The sequence below is a fragment of the Geotrypetes seraphini genome, chromosome 3 (assembly GCF_902459505.1).
Source record: "Geotrypetes seraphini chromosome 3, aGeoSer1.1, whole genome shotgun sequence".
Lineage (NCBI taxonomy): Eukaryota > Metazoa > Chordata > Amphibia > Gymnophiona > Dermophiidae > Geotrypetes > Geotrypetes seraphini.
In genome coordinates, this window is record NC_047086.1 from 359,454,063 (window position 1) to 359,472,005 (window position 17,943).

Below are 17,943 nucleotides of genomic sequence, written 5' to 3' on the forward strand. Positions count from 1 at the left end.
ATGAGAGAGAAAGATGAATGCAGGCAAACTTGTTGGAGACAAAAGACTTTTCACAGGGTACATGAGAAAGAGAGGAGGAATAAGAATAAGATTGGAAAGGTGGCAATTTGAACCAGTGGGGTAAGAGTTAGAATTGGGACCGATAGCCCAAGCAGAGGAGAACAAACAAAAGAGAGAATATGGAGAACAGAACGGAGATGGCTGAATGAAAAGACCAGTAAAAGCCATCACATTGTTTCAGATCAACTGTGAAAAATATGATCTACTCTTTGGTATTTGCCAGCTACTTGTGATGCAGACTGCCCAAGGAACTTGGCTTGGCATAGCATGGCTTATCTTAAGAACATGTGAGGAAAGTGGATACTGGGAGGGGTGAAAGAAAGAGGAAGATAGGTAAAAAAAAAGGAGACATTAAAAAGTTTGGGAACCTCTATTCTAGGTATCCTATACTGTTAGTATATCCATTTTTAATGGCTTGGCATCTGAACACCAAAGTAAACTTATTTAGCTGAAGAAATTAGTCCCCCCCCCCCCATTCCACACACATTAATTATCTTCCATTTTTGTTCCCATTATAAAAAAACACTGATAAGTTCCTACTATGGCTCGGCCCCAAACTTGATCAATTACCCACCTCAATCCCACTGCCCACAGGTTCCTCTCTACAGCTGGAGTTCTCCAAAGTTTATGGGGGGGGGGGGTGGGGGGGGGGGGGGGGGGGGGGGGGGGGGGGGGGTGGGGGGGGGGGGGCATCACCATAGATTCATCATTATCCTTCAATGACCACCTCAACTCCCTGATAAAAAAATGTTTTTGCAGCCTTCACATGCTGAGGAAAGCGAGGTCCTGCTTCCACCAAAAACACTTTGCCGTCCTCGTACAATCCATTATCCTTTCCAGATTGGACTATTGCAATTCCATTTACCTTAGCGTAACAAAGAAAAGCATTCACAGACTCCAACTAATACAGAACACCGCGGCTAAACTTATCTTCTCAAAAAGTAAGTTTGATCATGTCTCACACGCTCCTATCCAAACTCCACTGGCTTCCCGTTATTTCCAGGGTCCACTTTAAATGTGCCTGTCTAACCTTCAAGCAGAAAAAAAAAATACATTAAAATAAGAAGTAAAAACAAAGGTCCCTACAGATGAGAACATAACATAAGAATAGCCTAACTGGGTCAGACCAATGGTCTATCATGCCCAGTAGCCCATTCTCATGGTAGCCAATCCAGGTCACTAGTACCTGGTCAAAACCCAAAGAGTAGCAACATTCCATGCTACCAATACAGGGCAAGCAGATGCTTCCCCCATGTCTTAATAACAGACTATGGACTTTTCCTCCAGGAATTTGTCCAAACCTTTCTTAAAACCAGCTTCACTATCTGCTTTTACCATAACTTCTGGCCACTTCATTTTTAAGCTTAGATCTTTCCTTCCAAACAGAGACCTTGCTAGATGTCAAATACAGAACAAGGTAACTTCACAGGGACTTAGCTGTGCAGGAAATGTGAATCTCCTCAAACACTCATCATATAGTTCAAAAATGTGCAAAGGTCTGGTTTTTTCTTTCGATCACTACATAGCCTAATGCCACACAAGCAGCGCTGTTACAAACATATTCTGTAGGTCAATGCAAGGTTACCAAAGTTTCCTTCCTTGGATCACAAGGAGATACTTACAAACCACTGGAAGAGATCCCAAAACAACTACCCAGGCACAACACCCAAAGACCCACTCAGTGTGTGAACCAGTTGAGTGGACTAACTGGGGGGTGGAAATGGGCCCGGAGTTTGCTCAGCAGAATTTCCCAGACCACCTCTTCCTCTCAACACATTGACAAGCTGCCACCACCATCACCACCACTAGGAACACCTCACCAGGTAGGCCAGCAATGCTTATAAACTTTATAAAACACATTATTATATTTTCTTATAAAGCACATATTTTAACTGAACTCTCAGCCTTGCCATTCACAAAAACAGAAGGAAGAAAAGTTCCCATTTCCCCCAGCCTGTACAATATTTTTCTTCTGCAGACCCTTCAAAAGTCTGACCAAATCCTCGTTTCACTTGCATTATAAAGTACTGAGGATGCCATCTCTCCCCAATCCTAAAGTCTAAAGTCTAAGACAGTAGCGCAAACTAGTGCTGCCTGATTCAGGAAAAAAAATTTCATTCGATTCAGCCTATTGAATTGGTTTTTCAATTCGATTCAATTTTCCAGCCCAATTGGGTGTTTTTTTCAAACATCCTGGTTGGTTTATTTTATAGCTTTTTCAACCCCTTTGGCTTCTCCTAACCACACTGGCGCTGTGGTATAAACCAGTGGTTCCCAACCCTGTCCTGGAGGACCACCAGGCCAATCAGGTTTTCAGGATAGCCCTAATGAATATGAATGGAGCAGATTTGCATGCCTCTCACTTCCATTATATGCAAATTTCTCTCATGCATATTCATTAGGGCTAGCCTGAAAACCCAATTGGCCTGGTGGTCCTCCAGGACAAGGTTGGGAACCAGTGGTGTAAACAAAATAAAGAAACAAAAAGGACTTTTCCTCTCTGTTAAATCCTAGCTCACGTTTGCGGTCTAACACCAGCTCTGGCAGGATACACTTTTCAAATCTGAGATATTGTAATTACAAAACAGAAAATAAAATTATTTTTTCTACCTTTTGTTGTCTGGTCAATATTCAAATCTTGTTTGTCCCAGGCTCTTGTTGGTCCCAAGCTCTGGTTGTCTCCTTCTTTCTTCTTTCTCCGTGCTAACCATTCATCTGCCATCTCTGTCCTCCACTTCCGTTTCCCTTCCCTCCCCTGGAGGTCTGGCATCTTTCCTTTTTTTTTGTCTCCATCCACAGATTCACCTTTTCTCAACAACCCTTTCATCCAGCATGTCTCCCTCCTTCCCCACCACCCCAGGGTCCACCATCTCTCCATTTCTCTTCCCAACTATCCTCCTATTCACACTATCCCTTGAGTCCAACTTCTCTCCCTTTCTATTCTTTCCCTCCCTAAATCCCATTATCCACCATCTTTCTCCCACTACTCTGTTTTTATACCCATTATTTCTTCTCCCCCCCAAGTCCGGCATATGCACGTATCTTTGAACCCCCCCTTCCCTCCCTCCCTCCGTGTACTTCTACAACAGGACCCCCTCCCCTGGAGGTCTGTCCCCCCCCGAAGGACTGCACCTCTCCCCCGAAGGTCTGTCCCCCCTGAAGGCCTGCACCCACCCTGAAGGCCTACACCCCACCCCTGAAGGCCTCCCTAAAAGCCTGCACCCCCACCTGAAGGCCTGTTTCCCCCAAAGGACTGCACCTCCCCCAAAGGTCTGTCCCCCCGAATCCCTGAAGGCCTGCACCCCCACCTGAAGGCCTGGCCCCCCTGGACTGCACCTCCCCCCCAAAGTCTGTCTCTCCCTGAAGGCCTGCACCCCCCCTGAAGGCCTGCACCCCTACCTGAAAGACTGCACCTCCCCCTCGAAGGCCTGTCCTCCCAACCCCTGCACCCCCTGAAGGCCTGCACCCCCACCTCCCCAAAGGTCTGTCCCCCCCTGAAGGCCTGTACCTTCCCCCCTTCCCCCCCCCAAGGACTGTCCCCCCTCCCGGGAAGGCCTGTGTGTTCCCTTCTGGCCTCCCGTGCCTCCCTTTACCCGATTCCTGCAGAAAGGATCACAGGTACTTCAGCGATCCTTGCAAGTTGCCATAGGCCTCCTGAGTTGTCCCTCTGCCGCGGTCCCGCCCCTCCTCTGTCCTCCTCAGCCAAAGATTCAGAGGACAGAAACCAGAACTTCCCAAAGAAAGCAGGTTTTATCTATATTTATTTTTATACTATCGAGTGAATACTGACCTGGACCCCTGAAGAAGGCTTTTTGCTGAAACATGGACTGTGTAGGGTCTGTATCACACCACATGTTAGTTATTCATGAAGTGGAGATTATTTTATTTTGGATTTGAACTTTTATCTGACTCGTCATAATAAACGCCTCATCAAGATCATTGTATTCCACAGTCTGTTCTTCTTTTGTGCTTTGGACTTCCGTTCTTTGACTATGGAACATCTGGGCTTGTGCTTTGTTTGCTCCTGTGGCAGTATATCAAATAAATTGAACTTGAACCATACCTTTGTGCACTTTTCTGACAGGTTTCCCCTGATTACTGTGCAAGTTCTGCATGCTTTGAATTTATATTTCATTAGCTTACTGCATTACTGTGGTTTATTTTCTCAATAATTTTACAGAAGTCTCATGCTCAGCCATCAGAACAGTTTTACTACTTAGTTTCTGCATCAGCCCCTGAATCGGTGTAGCAGTCAGGACGTACTAATTTGCTTTGACAGTAGCTGCTGTCCTGCCCCCCCTATGACCCTGCCTGCCTCATAAACTGACTCTACACATCTGTGCAACCAGAGCAAAGCACTAGAATAGCTCTAAAAATTACAAAGCAGGCTGGCGAGGAGCTGTAAACAGATCTTTTCTGTGAGTTTTGAATACCATAATATTTTAGCTGGCACTTATTTTGAAGTGACCACCCTGCAGCTACACAAGACTTAAGTGCATAAAGAGACAAGCGTTTTAAACCACAAAGGTAAGGGAGCAGAGTACAGTGCTCAAGAGCTGAACCCTTTGGCCACACACATCAAAACTGAGGAAAACTTACAAACCTAGATCAGATTTACATTACCTTTCAGAAGCAAGGGAAAATTTCTAGTAATCACAAAGTTCTAAAGAGAACGGACATCTTTATAGCTTGTAGTGATGGAAAGAACAAAAGAAAAAGAAAATATCCTTGAACCACCCCTACTTAGGGCCATCACTTGAAAAAAGAGCACCCCTAAGCATGCCATTATTTTCAGTGCAATGCCTTTCCTTTGGGGTTACAAGGTCACAGACCAACACAAAAAGAACATTATTGTCTTTTGGCTCGATACCCAGGGTGGCATACACTTACCTGACACAGAATATCTTTAATGTAACCTCCACAGAGCTCATAGCCCTGGAGATCAAAGGCTTCCATCATAGTCCAGTATTTCGCTGCAACTAAATTGTCTTTCTCCTGGTCACAGCAGCCGAACTTCTCATACTCTGTGCAAAACTCCAGATGGAAAGCAGGTTGGAAAGGAGGTCTGTAATCCAGACACTGGGGATGTCCCGCTAGGGGAATGAATATAGGAAGGAAAAATAGGAAGATAAAGGTAGATCGTGCTGCCTTGTTACTGCATCCATCTCTCCCAGCCTCAGAGTTTCTGAGCTCAGACATGATAGGTTTTCCTGCCATCTCTAAGAAACTGGATTCATTCTCCGGCTGTAGCTCTGTACAACACAATGTCTGCTCAGTTCAGCTCTTTCTTCCCTCCCTTGAACTGTCTGTGGGCTGGAAAGGGCAAACATTACACTCTCCTTAGTGCTTTACACTCTCTGAAATACCACATCTTTGTTTTCTCCAAGAAGAATCTAGCTCTAAATCACTTGCGCTAAAATGAATACTGATAACTTTACAATTAAGGTAAACTGTATACAAATTGTTTTAAAAAACCCATTTAGGATCTGCTTATAGTTAGGTTCACTAGGTGTGTGGCTCATAAGCTATTGTCAAGCTGTGATCGAGCAAGATGAAGTTTCAAGCTGGGTCACTGTTCCAGCCTTCTCTTTCTTATAAGCAATTTATAATTTCTTCATTAATTTTCCCTCTAATCGTTTAATTTTATTTCAATAGTTTTTTTTTTTACAGAAAGGGTGGTAGATGCGTGGAACAGTCTCCCGGACGAGGTGGTGGAAACAAAGACTATGTCTGAATTCAAGAGGACCTAGGATAGGCACATGGGATCTCTCAGAGAGAGAAAGAGATAATGGTTACTGCAGATGGGCAGACTAGATGGGCCATTTGGCCTTTATCTGCCATCATATGTTGCTAGTATTAAAGCTATAGAAAACAAAAATCCTTACAGCAAAAGAGCTTATTAAAATTATCTTTACAATGACAAAAATAACCTAGTAACTTAACCCCAAAAAAATCACCTCAGGAAGAATATGTTTATTGTAAACTTGATATTCCACTGAATGTAAAAAGTCACAGCGGCTTATGTAATACTTGCTGCAGAAGAGTAGGAAATTATTTTAGCTTGCATTGAGCTCCTCCAAACATGGCTTTTCAATGGAAAGGAAGCTCAGAAATGAGGGAATATAAGAGTGAAGAGTTATCTAACTACTTTACAGAACTACTTCCCAGTGGAAGTGAGAACTGTATCAGAATTGAAGAAAGCATGCTAGCTAAGGTGCATTTTAGCAAATGTAAAAACTGCCAGACTGTGAATGCAAATTAAAAACAAATTGTCTGTATGCAAATATATAGCATTTTATGAATATATAAACAAACAGGCATCTGAGAGACCTGATGGTAGGAGGATAACCAATTGGATGCTGGGTACAAGTTATATTGAAATGCTAAGGCAGTCAAATTGTGGAGGTATGTGGCAAGGATAGAGGATAGAAGGCCTGCGGGGAGACAAAATGCACAGCAATTCCATGTATGATGGGAAGAGTTGATTAGCATCAGGACATACTAGGGAGGTAAAGTGTTTAGGTGCCATACATGGGTTTCATATTAGGAGCAGATGGCTAGGACAAAGAGGGAACTACTTTAGATCTAATCCTCAATGTAACATGGAATAAAGGGTAATACTGACCATAATGCAAACAAATTTGACAATCATTAGATAAGAATATATTTAAGAAAAACTACTGTTTTGTATTTCTGGGAGGGGGGTGGGTGGGTGGGAATCGGCACACCATGGTGAAATGTGTAAAGAAAGTGGGTACTCATTTACGTGCCTTGTACACTGTGGTGTTCTGTATATTGTTTGGTTCTTTTTGAAAATCAATAAAATATATTACTCAAAAAAAAAAAACAACCAAGAAAAACTACTGTAATATGACAATTAAACAGGAAGACTATGATCAAATTAAGAAATTAGAAAAAAAGGAGGGGTTGAGATGGTTAACATCGTAAATGACAGCAGATAAAGACCTGAACAGTCCATCCAGTCTGCATTTTGAACAGATTGAAGGGGAAAGATATGGCTTAGCTGAAGACCTGCGAGAAGCATATTGCAGTAATCCAGAGAGATGACGAGAACATGGATGAGGGTCTTGAATTTTAGGAACATTATACAGAATAATGACAAGTTTTGAGAGTCTGTTGGATATGCAAGAAGGAGAGCGACGAGTCAAAGATGATCCCAAGATTGCAAGCTGATGAGACAGGGAGGATGAGTGTTATCCACCGTTATAGAGAATGGGGGCAGGGGAGAGGATGTGCAGATAATCAAGTTTCAAGTTTATTTTAAAATTTATTATACCGCCTAATCAGACTTCTACGTGGTGTACATCGATAAAACGGTAATTCTATAAGGTACATTTAAAAAAATTAAAAAGAACATCTGAATTAGTAAATATAAACATCACTGGGGAAAGTTACTACGACAAACAAGTGAACTGGACAAACTAACAGAAGGAAAGGATAGAACTACAAAATTAAAAGAAAAGGAACATAGAAGGGACAAACAGAATGTGGGGGAAAGGACATAGTAGAGGAATGACAAATTGTCCTTATAAGGCTTTTTATCCAGTGGTGTATGAAAGCACTAATAGCAGATGAGCTCAGACTGAAGTAGTTGAGACCAGAGTTGAAAAGGTGTAGGAGATAAGCCTAGAACCAGTGAAGAGGACAAATGATTGGATCTAGTGAATGGAGATTATATCAGACCGTGAAGCGAGTCAACCTGAAACGACAGCAGCACCATATGGAAGATTTTCTAGAAGTTTCAATGATGGATGACTGGTGCAGATGGTGTGAAAACATCTACTTGCTGGGAGAGAGATACCATGCTGTGAATACTAATAAATGTAGATTAGGATTGAGAGAACCCTCGTTCTGTGTCAACAAGGTTGGAAAGCTTTGAAGTGTGATAGGTTCCTGTACACCAAATTGTAGGAGAGGGAACCAAGGTTGACACGGCCACCGAGGTGCTATGAGAATCATGGTGGCACATTCTTGATGAAGTTTGAGTAGTCTTCCTGACTAGAGGAATTGGAGGGAAAATTGCCCCGCCACTTAAGGAAGAACACCTCACACTCCAGATGATTGGGAGTCTGGAACAGAAAAGTGGAAGTTTGTGGTTGTGGGGGAAAGCAAAAAGGTCCACCTCAGTGGTCCTGCAATCAGAGTATATGATACAAGATGTTTGAGTTTCCACTTGTGAAGTTATGGGAGTCCACTCAACTTGTCTACTGATATGTTTATTTTCCTGCTAGATAAAGTGCTTTAAGAAAAATGTTGTGAGGAATCGCCCAGGATCATATCTGTATTGCTTTTTGCCAATACAGATCTGTTTGTTCATGTAGTGCAAGGATCAAGTTTTCAAGTTTCAAGTTTTTATTAAAATTTGATTGAGTCGCTTATCCGATTTCCAAACGAGATGCAAATTAAAATATAATAGGGAAAACAAAAACATGACTAAAATAAAATCACCAACAACAACAGGACAATTAAAAGAATTTAACTGAAATATCAAATAAATGACGTACTAATGGTGGACAGATTGAACGATAAACAGGAGACAGAAAGGAAGCTGGGTTGGAACTACAAGTTATATAAGAAAGAAAGACAAATAAGGAACAAACAAAAGGAAGGGGAAATTGCTACTTGTTTCTTTAGAGGCATTTGAAAAATGAAAAGAGTGAAGAAATCAAATGTTGAAGGCTTCTTTAAATAGGTGGCTCTTGAGTAGGCCCTTGAAACGGATACCTGGTTATCTGTTCAAATGAGTACTTGATTGAGATGACCCTGGAATGTGCGGAGAACATTTTGTATTGTTCTAAGTTCTAGGAGATTGATGTGGAGTTTACTTGAGAGGAGCCCACCTGCCTTAAGTATGGAAGTCTTCAAGGTGAGCGCCCCACTCAAACATGGAAGCATCCATTGTTAATGTTTTTTTATGTGATGTAGTGTGGAAAAGAAGGCCCCTGGAAAAATTGACTGGCATCAGTCACCATTGAAGGGAATGATGAAGGTCTGAGGTTACCTGTAACTGCTGAGTTAGTGATCCGATAGCTGGAGAACATTGGGTGGAGAGCGTCCACTGAGGTTCTCCGAGATGTAAACAGCAAAAGGAGTCAAGTGAACTGTAGATGCCATGTGGCCTAGGAGACACATCATTTGGTGTGCAATGATGCATTAAAGAGAGGAGACCTTCTGGAAGATTTGAATCAGAATGTCGAGCCTCTATTGTAATAAAAAAATACCCAAAACCTTGAGCATGAGTTGTGTTTTAGGAGAACTCCATTGAACTCTTAAGGTTTGAGTGGATTGAAGATGAAATATCTGTTAGTTGACTAGAAAAACCCAGAAGTTCCAGTAAATGATGGCCTGGTGCACTTGTTGTGGTGTTGAGGCTTTGATTAACCAGTCATCTAGGTAAGGGAACACATGAAAGCCTCATGAGTGGAGGGTCACAGCTACTATCAATAAGCATTTTATGGGAAATTCTATAAGAATCACTTAAAGATAGGTACCTAAATAAATAGGCACCTAGAGTTAGGTGTCTAACTTAATTAGTAAATTGGCTTCAATTATGAACTTTAACAAGCTTTTCTAACAGTGCTAGCAGGGTTCTCCTTCAATAAGTATTGAGAGCATGGAGGTCCAGAATTGGACAGAGACCTCCAGTCTTTTTCAGCATCAGGAAGTATTTGGAGTAGAACCCTTGGCCCTTCTCCTGCAGGGGATCTTGTTCTATGGCATTAAGTTGGAGGACGACTGAGAGTTCTTGGTGAAGGCTACTTGAGTTTCTGCCTCAGATATAATATTAATTGAAAGCACCCCTCCTAAGTGTCTGATAAAATTTGTAAATGAGACTTTCTGGAGGTAACTTTTGATGAGGTGGAGGAAATGGATCAGAAGGAATCCCACAGGATAGTCACTAGAAGAGCATGGTGACAGGTCTGAATCATACTCCTCGATGTCAGCCCTTGCAGATGTAGATCGTCAAGGTGAGAATCAAGAATGTGATCATGAACTCTGCTCTCTAGAAGAGGATGCATGCCTCCTCAACTTGGATGCTCGATGTCATGGTGTCTGAGAATGATGCATCAATGGAGATTGAGGGCAGTACTCAAGACTTGGCTGAGACTAGGTGTGTCAATGCAGGAATTTGCATGGGGTGTGACTGCAACATGCCAGCTAGTTCTATCTGCAATAGCACTCAAAGCTATTCTTGTAGAGATGGTGCTGGTACCAATATTGGCAAGGCTAGATGAGGCGTTGTCTGCTTTGGGTGACAAGGCATGCCTCAGAAGAGACACCAATTGTAAAGAGGACAATCTGGCATCAGTGCATCAACGCTTAGAGTGCGTTGATGATGATGATGCTTATGCTTGAGACAATGCCGATGCATGCTTAGAGAGGGAGACATTTATGCTTAACTTTCTTATGATGTTCCCCCGACAATGGGAGCACCGACAATGAAGAGGTGGAATGGATCATCAATGTCGTCAGTGCTGGTGTCAATGCTGGAGTACCGCGAGGTCTCCAACCATAGATGATGTACCCAAAGTTGAACTGAAAAGTTTCTCAAATTGCAACTTACTGGCTTTTAGTAACCTCTTCTGCAAACAAGAGCAGAGCGTACAGAAAATGTCTCAATGGTCAGGACCTAGGCATTTGATATACCAATTATGTGGGGTCAAAGGACTCTCTGATCTGGGAAGGTCAAGCAGATGGAACACAGAAAAAAGCAAGAAAAACAAAAATGGAGAAAAAAAATTCACAATTTTTTAAATTGAATTAAGGAGAAATGAAAGAAATGTAAAAATGACTAAAACTAAGAAGAAATGAAATGGGAAGGCACAAAAAATACAATACTTTGACATAGACTCTTAAATCACAGCTTCTCAGCTCCATGGAAAACTGATGGCCCCACGAGCCGACATCAGGCAGGAAGGAACCAGTATATAGTACATATAGTATGGGCAGTCTTAAAGTTTTAAAGTGACATTACACTTTTTGACTGTCATGTTCCATGAATGACATCACCCATATGTAAAAATTTAATGCCTGCTTGTCCTCAGAGAATTGTTAGTTTCATTCCAAATGCCTTTTTTTTGTTCTATGTGATGGAATTATATTAAAAATTATGGAAATAAAAAAAATTATGCCTGTATTTGCTATGTAAATGTTAGCACCTTCTTTATAGAATTACCCTTAATCTTTTTAGGGTTGCTGTAGCTAGCCATAAAAAACTGGATGATGGCTGAGATAGTAGAATGATTGGTGTTTATTAAATGGGGGTGGGGGGGTATGGGGATGACCGATTTAAGGATTCTGTGCTGTGCATGATTAGGTCTATCCTATCTTTAAAAAAAAAAAAAAAAAAAGGAGTGCTTTTCTTTATAATTTACTGTTTTGTAAACTGCTTTTATCTTTTTGTATTTAGCGGTACATCAGGTTTTAATAAACCTATAGTCATTGAGATACTGATCTGCTGAAATCCTAATTATCTTTATTCAAAATATCATAGGATACAAAATATTCCAGATATCAAAATTTAACTTTAAACAATTTTAAATATAAGGAAACAGGCAAAAATACATAGCTTTTAGCTGCAATGAACAGAAAGTGTGCAGTAAAGCACAGTTACATACCGTAACAGGTATTATCAGGGACAACAGGCAGATATTCTTAGCTGATGGATGACAGCACCGACGGAGCCCCGGTACGGACAATTTTAGAGTGATTGCACTCTAAGAACTTAAAAAGTTCTAGCTAGGCCGCACCGCGCATGCGCGAGTGCCTTCCCGACCGACGGAGGCGCGCAGTCCCCAGTTAGGATAAGCCAGCTAAGAAGCCAACCCGGGGAGGTGGGTGAGACTTAAGAATATCTGCCTGCTGTCCCTGGATAATACCTGTTACGGTAAGTAACTGTGCTTTATCCCAGGACAAGCAGGCAGCATATTCTTAACTGATGGGTGACCTCCAAGCTAACAAAAAGAGGGATGGAGGGAAGGTTGGCCATTAGGAAAATAAATTTTGTAAAACAGATTGGCCGAAGTGTCCATCCCGTCTGGAGAATGCATCCAGACAATAATGAGATGTGAAAGTATGAACTGAGGACCAAGTAGCAGCCTTGCAGATTTCCTCAATAGGAGTTGATTTGAGGAAAGCAACAGACGCTGCCATAGCTCTAACCTTATGGGCCATGACAGAACCTTCCAGTGGCAGTCCGATCTGAGCATAACAGAACGAGATGCAAGCAGCAAGCCAATTGGATAACGTACATTTAGAAACAGGATGTCCCAACTTATTTGGATCAAAGGACAGAAAAAGTTGGGGAGACGATCTGTGAGGCTTAGTGCGGTCTAAATAGTAAGCCAAAGCACGCTTACAGTCCAAAGTATGCAAAGCCTGTTCTCCAGGATGAGAATGAGGTTTCGGGAAGAATACAGGCAGGACAATGGACTGGTTAAGATGAAAGTCAGATACAACCTTAGGGAGGAACTTTGGATGTGTACACAGAACCACCTTGTCATGGTGAAAAACCGTGAAAGGTGGATCGACAACTAGTGCATGCAATTCACTGACCCTCCTGGCAGAGGTGAGAGCAATAAGGAAGACCACTTTCCAAATGAGAAATTTGAAATGAGCTGTGGCCAATGGTTCAAAAGGAGGCTTCATTAAGGCGGAAAGAACCACATTAAGATCCCAGACCACAGGAGGGGGCTTGAGAGGTGGTTTCAAATTGAAAAGTCCCCGCATGAATCTGGAAACCAAAGGATGAGCAGTAAGAGGTTTTCCGTGAACTGGCTCATGAAAAGCAGTAATGGCACTGAGGTGGACTCTGATAGAAGTAGATTTGAGACCAGAGTTAGACAAAGAAAGGAGATAATCCAACACTAGTTCTACTGCTAGCAAAGTTGGATCATGATGATGCAGAAGGCATCAGGAAGAAAACCGGGTCCACTTCTGTTGATAGCATTGAAGAGTGGCCGGCTTCCTGGAAGCATCAAGAATAGCACGGACAGGCTGAGAAAGAAGTGAATGGGCCGAGGTCAGACCGAGAGATACCAAGCTGTCAGGTGCAGAGACTGTAGGTTGGGATGTAGGAGGGACTGCTGATGCTGAGTAAGTAGAGAAGGAAACAGTGGAAGAAGTATGGGCTCCCTGGAACTGAGTTGAAGCAGAAGGGAGAACCAATGTTGCCTGGGCCACCGTGGAGCGATGAGAATCATGGTGGCTTGTTCCCTCTTGAGCTTGAACAAGGTCCACAACATGAGAGGCAGAGGAGGAAATGCATAAAGGAATAGATTGGTCCAATCCAGGAGAAACGCATCTGCTGCCAGACGGTGAGGGGAGTAGAGTCTGGAGCAAAATTGGGGCAGTTGATGATTGTGAGGAGCTGCAAAAAGGTACACCTGAGGGGTGCCCCATTGAGCGAAAATGGACTGGAGAGTTCTGGGATCGAGAGTCCATTCGTGGGGTTGGAGAATTCTGCTCTCCCTGAATGTAGACAGCTTTCAGGAATAAATGGCGGGTTATCGCCCAAGACCAAATCTTTTGGGCCTCCTGACACAACAGGCGAGAGCCCGTCCCACCCTGTTTGTTGATGTAGTACATTGCTACTTGATTCTCTGTGCAAAGTAGTAGAACTTGAGGAAAGAGGAGATGCTGAAAAGCCTTGAGGGCATAAAACATTGCTCTGAGTTCCAGGAAATTGATGTGATGTTTCTTTTCCTGGGCAGTCCAAAGACCTTGTGTTTGGAAATCGTCCAAGTGAGCTCCCCAGGCATATGGGGATGCGTCTGTGGTGATGACGAGATGATGAGGAGGCAGATGAAACAGAAGGCCTCTGGAGAGATTGCAAGATTTCAACCACCATTGCAGAGACTGACGAAGAGACGATATCACAGATATGTGTCGCGAACAAGGATCAGTCGCCTGGGACCACTGGGTAGCTTGGGTTCATTGAGGAGTGCGCAGGTGAAGACGTGCGAAGGGGGTGACATGAACTGTCGAGGCCATGTGACCCAAGAGTATCATCATTTGTTTTGCAGAGATGAACAGCTGTGAGAGAACCTGCTGACAGAGATGAAGAAGAGTGTGAAGGCGATTGGATGGAAGAAACGCCCTCATGAGAACAGTGTCCAAGATCGCTCCAATGAACTGAAGCCGCTGAGTGGGGATGAGATGCGACTTGGGCAGATTGATCTCGAAACCTAGAAGTTGGAGAAATAGGATGGTCTGGTTGGTGGCATGAAGCACTTCCTGAGATGAAGGAGCCTTGATTAACCAGTCGTCCAGGTAAGGGAAGACTTGAAGATGGTGAGAGCGTAGGAAAGCGGCCACCACAATGAGACACTTTGTGAATACCCTGGGAGAGGAGGCAAGACCGAAGGGTAACACTTTGTACTGGTAATGACAGCGATTGATCATGAAGCGGAGATACTGTCTGGAGGCCAGATTGACCGGGATGAGAGTGTAGGCCTCCTTGAGATCGAGGGAGCATAGCCAGTCGCCCTGAGTGAGAAGAGGATAAAGTGTGGCCAGAGAAAGCATTTTGAACTTTTCCTTGACCAAGCATTTGTTGAGATCCTGAAGATCTAGTATGGGTCTGAGGTTTCCGGTTTTTTTGGGATCCAGAAAATAGCGGGAGTAGAATCCCTGCCCCTTCTGATCTAGAGGAACTTCCTCTATGGCGTTCAGAAGAAGGGATTGGACTTCCTGAAGGAGGAGGGAGGACTGAGATGTGTTCAAAGCAGACTCTTTTGGAGGACTTTGGGTGGGAAGAGTCTGAAAGTTGAGAGAATAGCCGTGGCGAATGATGTTTAGAACCCACTGGTCTGAAGTGATGATCTCCCAACGGCTGAGGAAAGTAGAAAGACGTCTTCCTATGGGTTGAGGCAGAAGGGACGATGGTGGAAGACTGGCTAGGCCCTGGAGAATGAAGTCAAAAGGGTTGAGTAGACTTCGGTTGGGCAGGAGGTTTCACCGGTTGCTGCTGCTGAGCACGAGGCTGTTGGAGTTGCTGATGACGCTGCCGTCGAGGCTGCTGAGGAGCAGGTGGTAGGGGACGAGCAGAATAGCGGCGTTGATATGAAGATTGTTGGCGAAAGGGCCGAGCAGGTGGAGGTTTCTTTTTATTCTTCAGCAGAGTGTCCCAGCGAGTCTCATGGCCAGATAATTTTTGTGTGGTAGAATCGAGAGAGTCACCAAATAATTCATTCCCGAGGCAAGGAGCATTGGTGGTTGACATCAAGCTCCGAAACCCTAAGCCAAGCGAGACGGCGCATAGCCACAGCCATCGAAGTAGCCCTCGAGGTCAGTTTGAAGGTGTCATAAATCGAACGGACCATGAATTTCCTGAGCTGTAACAGACTAGAAGTGTATTGGTGAAAAGAAGGTAGCTTCCGTTCAGGCAAGTACTTTTCAAAGGAAGCCAGTTGTTGAATGAGGTGCTTTAGGTAAAAGGAGAAGTGAAATACGTAATTACTGGACCAGTTGGCAAGCATAGCATTCTGATACAAATGCTTGCCAAACTTATCCATGGACTTCCCTTCTCTGCAAGGAGGGACAGAAGCATAGACAGTAGTGCCTGCAGACTTTTTGAGAGTGGACTCAACCAACAAGGATTCATGTGGGAGTTGGGGTTTGTCAAAGCCTGGAATAGGGATGACCTTGTACAAAGTGTCTAACTTGCGAGGAGCACCAGGGATGGTTAAAGGTGTCTCGAGATTTTTATAAAAAGTCTCCCTCAAAATGTCATGGAGGGGCAATTTAAGAAATTCCTTTGGAGGCTGATCAAAGTCCAAAGCTTCAAGGAAAGCCTTAGATTTTTTAGATTCAGCCTCCAAAGGAATTGAAAGAGATTCACACATCTGTTTTAAAAATGAGGTAAAGGAGGAATGTTCCGGTTTAGAAGAAGGTTCCCGCAGAGAGGGGTCTTCCTCAGCTGAAGAAACCTCGTCCTCAGATAGCAAAGGCTCTTCAGAGTCATCCCACAGATCAGGGTCCCATACCTGAGAGGCTCGACCCCAGGAGTCCGGTGTCAAAGGTTCAGCATGCCAGGTTTTGCGTACCGACTTCCCGGATCGCACAGAGGTGGTACCTGGGGAAGTTAGAGGTTGCTGGTGCCGGGAGTGATCAGACAGCAGTAGAGGTTCGGTCGTTTGAACAGCCCGATGGAGGCCTCTCGGTTCCGCCGATAATACTGGCATGGAAGCCGAGGAAGCAGAATGGACCGGTACCGAAAGAGTGGAAGCCGACAATAGCGGCTGCTCCACTGCCGGTACCGGCGGCTCAGACTGGTCCGGAACTGGAAGGTTCGATGCAAACAGAGCAGGAAGAAGCTGCTGTAATTGCTCTTTCAGTTCGACTTGAAGGACAGCCGCAATACGGTCATCCAAGGAAGGCACTGGTATCGCTTTCTTTCTCTGCTGTACCTGCGGTGCCGCTCGACGCCCAGTTGAGGAGGCCGAGGAGGATGCACTCACCTCTATAGGGGCGGAGCGTTTACGGGGGCGCCACGAGGTCGGCAGGACTGGACTCTCTGCCACAGCGACCGGAGTACGCTCCAAGGAGGAAGGCTTCTTAGCCGGCTTACCTGAGGGGTGCGATGCCGGAGCGGTGTTGCGCGGCATCGATGAAGTGGGTGCCAGTTGAGAAGTCGTCGGTGTCGATGCCGAGGGATCAGCCATTGCGGCACCGAACAAAAGTTTCTGCTGAAGCTGCCTGTTTTTTAAGGTATGCTTCTTAAGAGTAGCACAACGGGTGCAGGTGGAAGCCCTATGATCCGGACCCAAGCACTGCAGACACCAATTGTGCGGGTCGGTCAACGAGATGGGGCACGCACACCGTTGGCACTTTTTGAATCCTGGCTGAGGGGGCATGAAAGTAAACACTGCCTCTGCCAAATCGAAAGCGGAGGCTTCTATGGTGACAACAGGCCCCGCCAGGGTGAACCCGAAAAAAGAGAGAAATCAAGTAAATTGGATATTTTTTTTTTTTAAAGAAACAAAGAAAAAAAGGAAGTTAAGCTTCCAACAAGCAAAAAAAATATGCGAGCGGGAAGGCAAGAGAAAAGTTTTCAAAGGCCGTTGAAAAAAACACATCTTCTTAGCTCCGCGGAAACTAAGAAACTGGGGACCGCGCGCCTCCATCGGGCGGGAAGGGACTCACGCATTTGCGGTGCGGCCTAGCTAGAACTTTCTAAGTTCTTAGAGTGCAATCACTCTAAAATTGTCCGTACCGGGGCACCGTCGATGCCGTCACCCATCAGTTAAGAATATGCTGCCTGCTTGTCCTGGGATTAAAAAGACACACACATACTTACATAAACAATGTCAACTCAGTATCAACTTCAGTGACAACATAGGCACATTAAACAAGTCAAGTGAGCATTTGCCACATAGTACAATTATCAGGGCTTTACAAAGCTGTGCTTCTTCACTAATTTCTTCAGAGTCTTCAGTTTGTTCTTCTGAGCTTTGAAGCCTTGATGTACAACACAGGTAAAATATTTGCAACCTTGAAAAAAAATAAAAAAGCCACACACAATTAGAAACATAGAAAGGCTAAACTGATCAGTTCTCTGGAATAATAAATTTCTCTAATGCAAATTGCAATGAATCATCAGAAATAAAAAATCTCCAAATACCATGCCTTCTCTTGTGCACAGTGCAGCTTCTAAGGGCGACCATAATGAATGGTTTTATTCACCTCTTTTATGGTTTAGAAATCATAGGCATTGCACAGCAGAGTCCATGATCACTACAAAGTATGGTTAAATTTGAGGAAGGGGGGAAGAAGCAAAGTACTACAAATAAAGGGAATCCTCTTACTTCTCAAAAAGTTGTAAATGAAGGTTCATGCGGTGGCCCCTCCCCCCTATACTTT

At 43.9% G+C, this 17,943-nt stretch overlaps 2 protein-coding genes across 5 annotated transcripts in view; both read right to left on the reverse strand.

Annotated features, from left to right (window-relative positions):
• Positions 1-5,413, reverse strand: part of HHIPL2 (HHIP like 2) — a 56,416-nt gene extending 51,003 nt beyond the window's left edge. For all 3 annotated transcript variants that reach the window (XM_033935719.1, XM_033935718.1, XM_033935720.1), the window contains exon 1: positions 4,951-5,413. In XM_033935719.1, the coding sequence (XP_033791610.1) occupies positions 4,951-5,277 (327 nt within the window). In that variant the 5' untranslated portion in view covers positions 5,278-5,413. The remainder of the gene's footprint in view (positions 1-4,950) is intronic.
• Positions 5,414-17,264: 11,851 nt separating this feature from the next.
• The window catches only part of TAF1A (TATA-box binding protein associated factor, RNA polymerase I subunit A), a 69,481-nt gene continuing 68,802 nt past the window's right edge, over positions 17,265-17,943 (reverse strand). For both annotated transcript variants that reach the window (XM_033939106.1, XM_033939104.1), the window contains one exon: positions 17,265-17,574. In XM_033939106.1, the coding sequence (XP_033794997.1) occupies positions 17,468-17,574 (107 nt within the window). In that variant the 3' untranslated portion in view covers positions 17,265-17,467. The remainder of the gene's footprint in view (positions 17,575-17,943) is intronic.